This window comes from Notolepis coatsorum, assembly GCF_963971535.1.
Source record: "Notolepis coatsorum genome assembly, chromosome: 1".
Classification (NCBI taxonomy): domain Eukaryota; kingdom Metazoa; phylum Chordata; class Actinopteri; order Aulopiformes; family Paralepididae; genus Notolepis; species Notolepis coatsorum.
In genome coordinates this window covers 236511202-236524294 of record NC_140165.1, presented here as the reverse complement: position 1 = coordinate 236524294, position 13093 = coordinate 236511202, and the positions used below count along the sequence as shown (strand labels likewise).

The 13093-nt window shown below is 34.8% G+C and overlaps 1 protein-coding gene across 1 annotated transcript in view; it reads right to left on the bottom strand.

Annotated features, from left to right (window-relative positions):
* LOC311224354 (spectrin beta chain, non-erythrocytic 4-like) overlaps positions 1 to 13093 on the bottom strand; it is a gene marked incomplete at both ends in the record, with an annotated part of 220569 nt that overhangs the window by 122896 nt on the left and 84580 nt on the right. The window contains 1 exon segment of the mRNA XM_084309313.1: positions 2738 to 2940. Within this exon segment, the coding sequence (XP_084165439.1) occupies positions 2738 to 2940 (203 nt within the window).

The following is a 13093-nucleotide window of genomic DNA, read 5'->3' as shown; positions in this document are numbered from 1 at the left end:
GTATAATGTACATACATTTTACAAAAAGCATGGTAAGACATGTTAAGGTCCTGCGATAGTGCAATACAATGTTAGCTACGGATGAGGCACTGGGTCTTATGTACACTACTATACAATGCTATACTATACAATCTACAGTTATACTCTGTGTCCTTATGCTAACTTGCTATGTCCATCTATTTACTATACAAGAACCACTCCTGTGGGGATCAATAAAGGAATATCTTATCTTATCTTTCTAATGAGCAGTCTAGTTCATACGTAGGACTTTCTAATGAGAAGGACTAGTTCATACGTAGGACTTTCTAATGAGCAGGACTAGTTCATACGTAGGGCTTTCTAATGAGCAGGACTAGTTCATACGTAGGGCTTTCTAATGAGCAGGACTAGTTCATACGTAGGGCTTTCTAATGAGCAGGACTAGTTCATACGTAGGGCTTTCTAATGAGCAGGACTAGTTCATACGTAGGGCTTTCTAATGAGCAGGACTAGTTCATCCGTAGGGCTTTCTAATGAGCAGGACTAGTTCATACATAGGGCTTTCGTATTGCCCATAGATGCACATGTCCAGAGTTAATTATATTGTATATTGTTTACAGTGCCTTTTGATTCTATTTCTATGTTTACTTATCCACTGAACCATAATGCTGTGACCTGTACCTGTATGTCTTCTACTACCTGTACCTCCCCTCCCCCTCCTCCATGTTGCTATGATGCCTGAATTTCCCCAAGTCAAGTCAAGTCAAGTCAAGAGTTTTATTTGTCACGGCATACAAGCATACAGTGAAATGCGGGGGGGTCATGCCTGCAGCAATTGAGCAATAATACAAGTAATAAGAATAGGAATGAGAATAAGACATTTGTGCAATAATACAAGTAATAAGAATAAGACATAACAGGTATAATGTACATACATTTTACAAAAAGCATGGTAAGACATGTTAAGGTCCTGCGATAGTGCAATACAATGTTAGCTACGGATGAGGCACTGGGTCTTATGTGCACTACTATACAATGCTATACTATACAATCTACAGTTATACTATGTGTCCTTATGCTAACTTGCTATGTCCATCTATTTACTATACAAGAACCACTCCTGTGGGGATCAATAAAGGAATATCTTATCTTATCTTTCTAATGAGCAGGACTAGTTCATACGTAGGGCTTTCTAATGAGCAGGACTAGTTCATACGTAGGACTTTCTAATGAGCAGGACTAGTTCGTAAATATAGGCAAGAAAGAATTTTTATCTGAATATATACTATGAGTAAGAGTAAAAGTAAACAGTATACACAAGGTACCCTAACTGGCGTGATATACATCATACATTGTAGTCCGTGCAGGTGTTGGCGGTTAAGAGTCAGACACACTTAGTGGTCAGACATTGTGAATAGTTCTAAGCCCGTTCGAGCTGTTGACAGTCATGGACAGAACGGGCCGCTTACTGTGTGCGTCTGAATTTGTACTCTTGACGCTAATCCCAAAGCACCAGTGCAGTAGGTAACTAAATCACTCAATAAATGAATTAGCAGCACTGTACGACAATTATAGCTAAAGAGCGGGAGCTCATCTAGTATTTACCTGGTTACATTGATTGTTGTAAAGTCGTGCGTTCAGATGTTTGAGTGTAGTTAGAAGCTCTGATCGGGGGAAACCACATTAGCCTAAATGTTCATAATACACTTATAATCTATCTAATATAATGGCTTGTTTTCCACCGAGTACAATCCATCACAGGGAGGTATCAAACATCATTTTGGTCTGAACACGTCCATCTACACGTCCTCTCTAGAGCGAGAGGAGGAGACAGACTGACTCGCCTCCTCGTTTCAACTCTCTCCTGTGGTGAACGCGGTTTTTATTGGACTATGCAACATCACCATGACGGCAGGAGAGAAGCGCGCGGCCTCCATGTACGTATTCCTACGCACCGGCGGCCTGCGCCTTTAAAGGAACACTCCAACATTTTGGGAAATTTGCTTATTTGCCATCTACCCTGGAGTTAGACAAGAAGATACATACCTTTTTCTTCTCTGTGCATGCAGTAGGAGTAGGAAGACGTTGGGAACTAGGCTACTGGAGGAACCTACTTCCAGTGACTGACGCTAAGCTAGGCTAACGGTGCGTGTCTTCCTACTCCTACTCACAGAGAAGAAAAAAGGTATGTATCTTCTTGTCTAACTCCAGGGTAGATGGCAAATAAGCTAATTTCCCAAAATGTTGGAGTTTTCCTTTAACCAGTGTGCTCACTCTGAGGGCTAGATCCACAAAGAATGGATTGCACGGAGCAAGTTGCACCCTTACTTACAATTCATTATGAATTGAAAATGGGGGACCCTGATGTAAACAAGACGAAAGTCTTTCTCTGGTCTGCATCCCCTTAACAATTGTGTGTATTGAGCTGTACTGTATTGTACCCATTCTGCAATCTGTTAATAAAATGTTCATTCAATCAATCCATCTGCACAGTGATTGATTGAATGAAAATTGTATTAACAGATTGCAGAATGGGTACAATACAGTACAGCTCAATACACACACTTGTTAAGGGGATGCAGACCAGAGAAAGACTTTCGTCTTGTTTACATCAGGGTCCCCCATTTTCAATTCATAATGAATTGTAAGTAAGGGTGCAACTTGCTCCGTGCAATCCATTCTTTGTGGATCTAGCCCTCAGTCTCATCCGCTCCCTGGAGAACCCTTATATACCGCCGGGTTTCCGCGGTGGTCCTACCTGTTGGCCAGAGTGTCGACCCGCTCGCGGATGCGGTCGGAGTAGATGTTGTTCTGGCTGATCAGACTCTCTCCCGCCTCGATGACGGCCTTGATCCGGTGGAGGTTCAGCTCCATGGTGGTGGTGAAGTCCTTGTGCTTCTTGATGGCGGCCTCCACCGTCTCCACCGTGGCGGGGAGCTCCACGTGGGCCAGGGCCGACTCCTGGAAGACAGACCACACGTGTTATTAAGGGGGTCTTTAACTGTTGTCTTCACCGCGGTTTCCGTCAGGACTAATTCCACAGTTTCTACGCTGTGACGCACGGGCCAGACTGTGACCGCTAGAGAGGAACAGAGAAATGGACAGATAGCTTTATTGTTACATGTAATGACTATTTCATAATATGTAATAACATTGTAATAACATTGTTATAGCAGATTGTTAATCAGTGACTGTTTCCTCTGTCTATAACACATTGTGGCTAGCAGCTCTGTATGGACCACCTTAATGAGGGATTCAGTAACAGGTCCTGTATGTCTAATGATGACTAATATGTCTAATATGACAGTCGCTCGGGAGGTAGAGCACATGGTAATTTGGAAGGTTCCCGGTTTGATTCCGGCTCCTCCCAGCACCCCTAACTGCCCCCGATGAGCAGGTTGGCACCTTGCATGGTTGACTCCGCCACATGTGTGAATGTGTGGCATACGTTGTAAACTGCTTTGGATAAAAGCTGTCCATTTACCATTTTACTGTCAATTACTATGGAATAATAAGAAGCAGAGGACAGGGGACAACTATCATTATATCATCATGTAATACATCTATCATTACATCAGAACATCATGTAATACATCTATCATTACATCAGAACATCATGTAATACATCTATCATTACACCTGAACATCATGTAATACATCTATCATTACATCAGAACATCATGTAATACATCTATCATTACACCTGAACATCATGTAATACATCTATCATTACATCAGAACATCATGTAATACATCTACCATTACATCAGAACATCATGTAATACATCTATCATTACACCTGAACATCATGTAATACATCTATCATTACATCAGAACATCATGTAATACATCTATCATTACATCAGAACATCATGTAATACATCTATCATTACATCAGAACATCATGTAATACATCTATCATTACATCAGAACATCATGTAATACATCTATCATTACATCAGAACATCATGTAATACATCTATCATTACACCTGAACATCATGTAATACATCTATCATTACATCAGAACATCATGTAATACATCTATCATTACATCAGAACATCATGTAATACATCTATCATTACATCAGAACATCATGTAATACATCTATCATTACACCTGAACATCATGTAAGACATCTATCATTACATCAGAACATCAGGTAATACATCTAGCAGTACATCAGAACATCATGTAATACATCTATCATTACATCAGAACATCATGTACTACATCTATCATTACACCTGAACATCATGTAATACATCTATCATTACATCAGAACATCATGTAATACATCTATCATTACACCTGAACATCATGTAATACATCATTACATCAGAACATCATGTAATACATCTATCATTACATCATAACATCCTGTAATACATCTATCATTACACCAGAACATCATGTAATACATCTATCATTGCACCAGAACATCATGTAATACATCTATCATTACACCTGAACACCATGTAATACATCTATCATTACATCAGAACATCATGTAATACATCAGTACATCAGAACATCATGTAATACATCTATCATTACATCAGAACATCATGTAATACATCGCTCATTACACCTGAACATCATGTAATACATCTATCATTACACCTGAACAGCATGTAATACATCTATCATTACATCAGAACATCATGTAATACATCTATCAGTACATCAGAACATCATGTAATACATCTATCATTACATCAGAACAGCAGGTAATACATCTATCATTACATCAGAACATCATGTAATACATCTATCATTACATCAGAACATCATGTAATACATCGATCATTACATCAGAACATCATGTAATACATCTATCATTACATCAGAACATCAGGTAATACATCTATCATTACATCAGAACATCATGTAATACATCTATCATTACATCAGAACATCATGTAATACATCGATCATTACATCAGAACATCATGTAATACATATATCATTACATCAGAACATCATGTAATACATCTATCATTACATCAGAACATCATGTAATACATCTATCATTACATCAGAACATCATGTAATACATCTATCATTACACCTGAACATCATGTAATACATCTATCATTACACCAGAACATCATGTAATACATCATTATATCAGAACATCATGTAATACATCTATCATTACATCAGAACATCATGTAATACATCTATCATTACATCAGAACATCATGTAATACATCTATCATTACATCAGAACATCAGGTAATACATCTATCAGAACATCAGAACATCATGTAATACATCTATCATTACACCTGAACATCATGTAATACATCTAGCATTACATCAGAACATCATGTAATACATCTATCATTACACCTGAACATCATGTAATACATCTATCATTACATCAGAACATCATGTAATACATCATTATATCAGAACATCATGTAATACATCTATCATTACATCAGAAAATCATGTACTACATCTATCATTACATCAGAACATCATGTAATACATCTATCATTACATCAGAACATCATGTAATACATCTATCATTACATCAGAACATCATGTAATACATCTATCATTACACCTGAACATCATGTAATACATCTATCATTACATCAGAACATCATGTAATACATCTATCATTACACCTGAACATCATGTAATACATCTATCATTACATCAGAACATCATGTAATACATCTATCATTACATCAGAACATCATGTAATACATCTATCATTACATCAGAACATCATGTAATACATCTATCATTACATCAGAACATCATGTAATACATCTATCATTACATCAGAACATCATGTAATACATCTATCATTACACCTGAACATCATGTAATACATCTATCATTACATCAGAACATCATGTAATACATCTATCATTACATCAGAACATCATGTAATACATCTATCATTACATCAGAACATCATGTAATACATCTATCATTACACCTGAACATCATGTAAGACATCTATCATTACATCAGAACATCAGGTAATACATCTAGCATTACATCAGAACATCATGTAATACATCTATCATTACATCAGAACATCATGTAATACATCTATCATTACACCTGAACATCATGTAATACATCTATCATTACATCAGAACATCATGTAATACATCTATCATTACACCTGAACATCATGTAATACATCTATCATTACACCTGAACATCATGTAATACATCATTACATCAGAACATCATGTAATACATCTATCATTACACCTGAACATCATGTAATACATCTATCATTACATCATAACATCATGTAATACATCTATCATTACACCAGAACATCATGTAATACATCTATCATTACACCAGAACATCATGTAATACATCTATCATTACACCTGAACACCATGTAATACATCTATCATTACATCAGAACATCATGTAATACATCATTACATCAGAACATCATGTAATACATCTATCATTACATCAGAACATCATGTAATACATCGATCATTACACCTGAACATCATGTAATACATCTATCATTACACCTGAACATCATGTAATACATCTATCATTACACCTGAACATCATGTAATACATCTATCATTACATCAGAACATCATGTAATACATCTATCATTACATCAGAACATCATGTAATACATCTATCATTACATCAGAACAGCAGGTAATACATCTATCATTACATCAGAACATCATGTAATACATCGATCATTACATCAGAACATCATGTAATACATCTATCATTACATCAGAACATCAGGTAATACATCTATCATTACATCAGAACATCATGTAATACATCTATCATTACATCAGAACATCATGTAATACATCGATCATTACATCAGAACATCATGTAATACATCTATCATTACATCAGAACATCATGTAATACATCTATCATTACATCAGAACATCATGTAATACATCTATCATTACATCAGAACATCATGTAATACATCTATCATTACACCTGAACATCATGTAATACATCTATCATTACACCAGAACATCATGTAATACATCATTATATCAGAACATCATGTAATACATCTATCATTACATCAGAACATCATGTAATACATCTATCATTACATCAGAACATCATGTAATACATCTATCATTACATCAGAACATCAGGTAATACATCTATCAGAACATCAGAACATCATGTAATACATCTATCATTACACCTGAACATCATGTAATACATCTATCATTACATCAGAACATCATGTAATACATCTATCATTACACCTGAACATCATGTAATACATCTATCATTACATCAGAACATCATGTAATACATCATTATATCAGAACATCATGTAATACATCTATCATTACATCAGAAAATCATGTACTACATCTATCGTTACATCAGAACATCATGTAATACATCTATCAGAACATCAGAACATCATGTAATACATCTAGCATTACATCATAACATCATGTAATACATCTATCATTACACCTGAACATCATGTAATACATCTATCAGTACACCTGAACATCATGTAATACATCTATCATTACATCATAACACCATGTAATACATCTATCATTACATCAGAACATCATGTAATACATCTAGCATTACATCAGAACATCATGTAATACATCTATCATTACATCATAACACCATGTAATACATCTATCATTACATCAGAACATCATGTAATACATCTATCATTACATCATAACACCATGTAATACATCTATCATTACATCATAACACCATGTAATACATCTATCATTACATCAGAACATCATGTAATACATATATCATTACACCTGAACATCATGTAATACATCTATCATTACACCTGAACATCATGTAATACAAGTATCATTACACCTGAACATCATGTAATACATCTATCATTACATCAGAACATCAGGTAATACATCTATCAGAACATCAGAACATCATGTAATACATCTATCATTACACCTGAACACCATGTAATACATCTATCATTACATCAGAACATCATGTAATACATCTATCATTACACCTGAACATCATGTAATACATCTATCATTACATCAGAACATCATGTAATACATCATTATATCAGAACATCATGTAATACATCTATCATTACATCAGAAAATCATGTAATACATCTATCATTACATCAGAACATCATGTAATACATCTATCATTACATCAGAACATCATGTAATACATCTATCATTACATCATAACATCATGTAATACATCTATCATTACACCTGAACATCATGTAATACATCTATCATTACATCAGAACATCATGTAATACATCTATCATTACACCTGAACAGCATGTAATACATCTATCATTACACCTGAACATCATGTAATACATCATTACATCAGAACATCATGTAATACATCTATCATTACACCTGAACATCATGTAATACATCTATCATTACATCATAACATCATGTAATACATCTATCATTACACCAGAACATCATGTAATACATCTATCATTACACCAGAACATCATGTAATACATCTATCATTACACCTGAACACCATGTAATACATCTATCATTACATCAGAACATCATGTAATACATCATTACATCAGAACATCATGTAATACATCTATCATTACATCAGAACATCATGTAATACATCGATCATTACACCTGAACATCATGTAATACATCTATCATTACACCTGAACATCATGTAATACATCTATCATTACATCAGAACATCATGTAATACATCTATCATTACATCAGAACATCATGTAATACATCTATCATTACATCAGAACAGCAGGTAATACATCTATCATTACATCAGAACATCATGTAATACATCTATCATTACATCAGAACATCATGTAATACATCGATCATTACATCAGAACATCATGTAATACATCTATCATTACATCAGAACATCAGGTAATACATCTATCATTACATCAGAACATCATGTAATACATCTATCATTACATCAGAACATCATGTAATACATCGATCATTACATCAGAACATCATGTAATACATCTATCATTACATCAGAACATCATGTAATACATCTATCATTACATCAGAACATCATGTAATACATCTATCATTACATCAGAACATCATGTAATACATCTATCATTACATCAGAACATCATGTAATACATCTATCATTACACCTGAACATCATGTAATACATCTATCATTACACCAGAACATCATGTAATACATCATTATATCAGAACATCATGTAATACATCTATCATTACATCAGAACATCATGTAATACATCTATCATTACATCAGAACATCATGTAATACATCTATCATTACATCAGAACATCAGGTAATACATCTATCAGAACATCAGAACATCATGTAATACATCTATCATTACACCTGAACATCATGTAATACATCTAGCATTACATCAGAACATCATGTAATACATCTATCATTACACCTGAACATCATGTAATACATCTATCATTACATCAGAACATCATGTAATACATCATTATATCAGAACATCATGTAATACATCTATCATTACATCAGAAAATCATGTACTACATCTATCGTTACATCAGAACATCATGTAATACATCTATCATTACATCAGAACATCATGTAATACATCTAGCATTACATCATAACATCATGTAATACATCTATCATTACACCTGAACATCATGTAATACATCTATCAGTACACCTGAACATCATGTAATACATCTATCATTACATCATAACACCATGTAATACATCTATCATTACATCAGAACATCATGTAATACATCTATCATTACATCAGAACATCATGTAATACATCTATCATTACATCAGAACAGCAGGTAATACATCTATCATTACATCAGAACATCATGTAATACATCTATCATTACATCAGAACATCATGTAATACATCGATCATTACATCAGAACATCATGTAATACATCTATCATTACATCAGAACATCAGGTAATACATCTATCATTACATCAGAACAGCATGTAATACATCTATCATTACATCAGAACATCATGTAATACATCGATCATTACATCAGAACATCATGTAATACATCTATCATTACATCAGAACATCATGTAATACATCTATCATTACATCAGAACATCATGTAATACATCTATCATTACATCAGAACATCATGTAATACATCTATCATTACACCTGAACATCATGTAATACATCTATCATTACACCAGAACATCATGTAATACATCATTATATCAGAACATCATGTAATACATCTATCATTACATCAGAACATCATGTAATACATCTATCATTACATCAGAACATCATGTAATACATCTATCATTACATCAGAACATCAGGTAATACATCTATCAGAACATCAGAACATCATGTAATACATCTATCATTACACCTGAACATCATGTAATACATCTATCATTACATCAGAACATCATGTAATACATCTATCATTACACCTGAACATCATGTAATACATCTATCATTACATCAGAACATCATGTAATACATCATTATATCAGAACATCATGTAATACATCTATCATTACATCAGAAAATCATGTACTACATCTATCGTTACATCAGAACATCATGTAATACATCTATCATTACATCAGAACATCATGTAATACATCTAGCATTACATCATAACATCATGTAATACATCTATCATTACACCTGAACATCATGTAATACATCTATCAGTACACCTGAACATCATGTAATACATCTATCATTACATCATAACACCATGTAATACATCTATCATTACATCAGAACATCATGTAATACATCTAGCATTACATCAGAACATCATGTAATACATCTATCATTACATCATAACACCATGTAATACATCTATCATTACACCTGAACATCATGTAATACATCTATCATTACATCATAACACAATGTAATACATCTATCATTACATCATAACACCATGTAATACATCTATCATTACATCAGAACATCATGTAATACATCTATCATTACATCATAACACCATGTAATACATCTATCATTACATCATAACACCATGTAATACATCTATCATTACATCAGAACATCATGTAATACATATATCATTACACCTGAACATCATGTAATACATCTATCATTACACCTGAACATCATGTAATACAAGTATCATTACACCTGAACATCATGTAATACATCTATCATTACATCAGAACATCAGGTAATACATCTATCAGAACATCAGAACATCATGTAATACATCTATCATTACACCTGAACACCATGTAATACATCTATCATTACATCAGAACATCATGTAATACATCTATCATTACACCTGAACATCATGTAATACATCTATCATTACATCAGAACATCATGTAATACATCATTATATCAGAACATCATGTAATACATCTATCATTACATCAGAAAATCATGTAATACATCTATCATTACATCAGAACATCATGTAATACATCTATCATTACATCATAACATCATGTAATACATCTATCATTACACCTGAACATCATGTAATACATCTATCATTACACCTGAACACCATGTAATACATCTATCATTACACCTGAACATCATGTAATACATCTATCATTACATCAGAACATCATGTAATACATCTATCATTACACCTGAACATCATGTAATACATCTATCATTACATCAGAACATCATGTAATAAATCTATGGTGTTTTTGTTTTGTTCTTGATTTATTGTGATGTTTCTTCTTGACTTGTTTAAAGAAGACGTGTCCGGCCCATGGGGACATTAGCGTGTGTTGTCGGGCCTTACAAATACATTTGATTTGATTTGATTTGATCTACCATTACACCAGAACATAATGTACTGTAATACAAGTATCATTACATCAGAACATCATGTAATACAACTATCATTACACCTGAACATCATGTAATACATCATTACACCAGATGCACAGAGACCGTTAGAGAAGGGAACAGAGGCAGTGAGAGTGCAGACTGTGGTCCAGGGCAGTAAGGTCTTTGACACTCATTGGAGAGGAAATGCCCTGCTCTCTAATTCAAGGCCCCCAGGCTAAACCGGAGAGCTGGGTCCCTGGTAAAGATCTGCTAGCAAACCCAAAGAGACACACGTACGCACGCACACACACACACACACACACACACACACACACACACACACACACACACACACACACACACACACACACACACACACACACACACACACACACACACACACACGCACGCACGCACATAGGGACACAGGAGTCAAAGGGACGGACATGCAGTGTGACATTTCCATTGGAGTAAGAGAACTGCTCTGCCTGCAATACATACAGTACATTAAATCCAAATCGGCAATGTAGTCAACAGGACACTAAACTAATATATATAACTATCAATGCAGGCTATTATGTGTATCGTGTATATTCCAGCACGCAGAGACCACGACGTGTCTGTAGCACAGCATTTCCCAAATGTGCAGCCAGTAATGATCTTATTATCTATTGTTTTGATGTCGCTTTTTTTTCTTCTCTCCTGTTTGTTATGGACGGGTAATGGATACCGTCCTACTGACACGTCACCAGACTTTTAAATCCTGTTAGTCATCAAATAATCACAATCGACTTCCCTGCCACACACTATAGAGATACACACGCACACACACGCACGCACGCACGCACGCACGCACGCACGCACGCACGCACGCACGCACCGCACGCACACACACACACACACACACACACACACACACACACACACACACACACACACACACACACACACACCCCCCCCCCCCCCCCCCCCCCCCCCCCCCCCCCAGCGGCCATTCCAGTGGCCATCAGGCTCCACAACAGTGGGCAGGGACTGCTGCCAGACATCCAACTACTAGGAACCTAGTAGCTGACTCCCACCTAAAAGGACAATATACTTACCTTATGCATACCGCACCTTATGTGAATACTGTATACTTCATCAGAGCATATATTTAGCATTTTAGCATTTAGCATTTTTTTTAATATATATATACATATATATATATAAGATTCAATTTAGATTATTGGATTATTAGATTATATATTGTATATATTTAATTAGCATTTAGCATTTTAGCATTTCG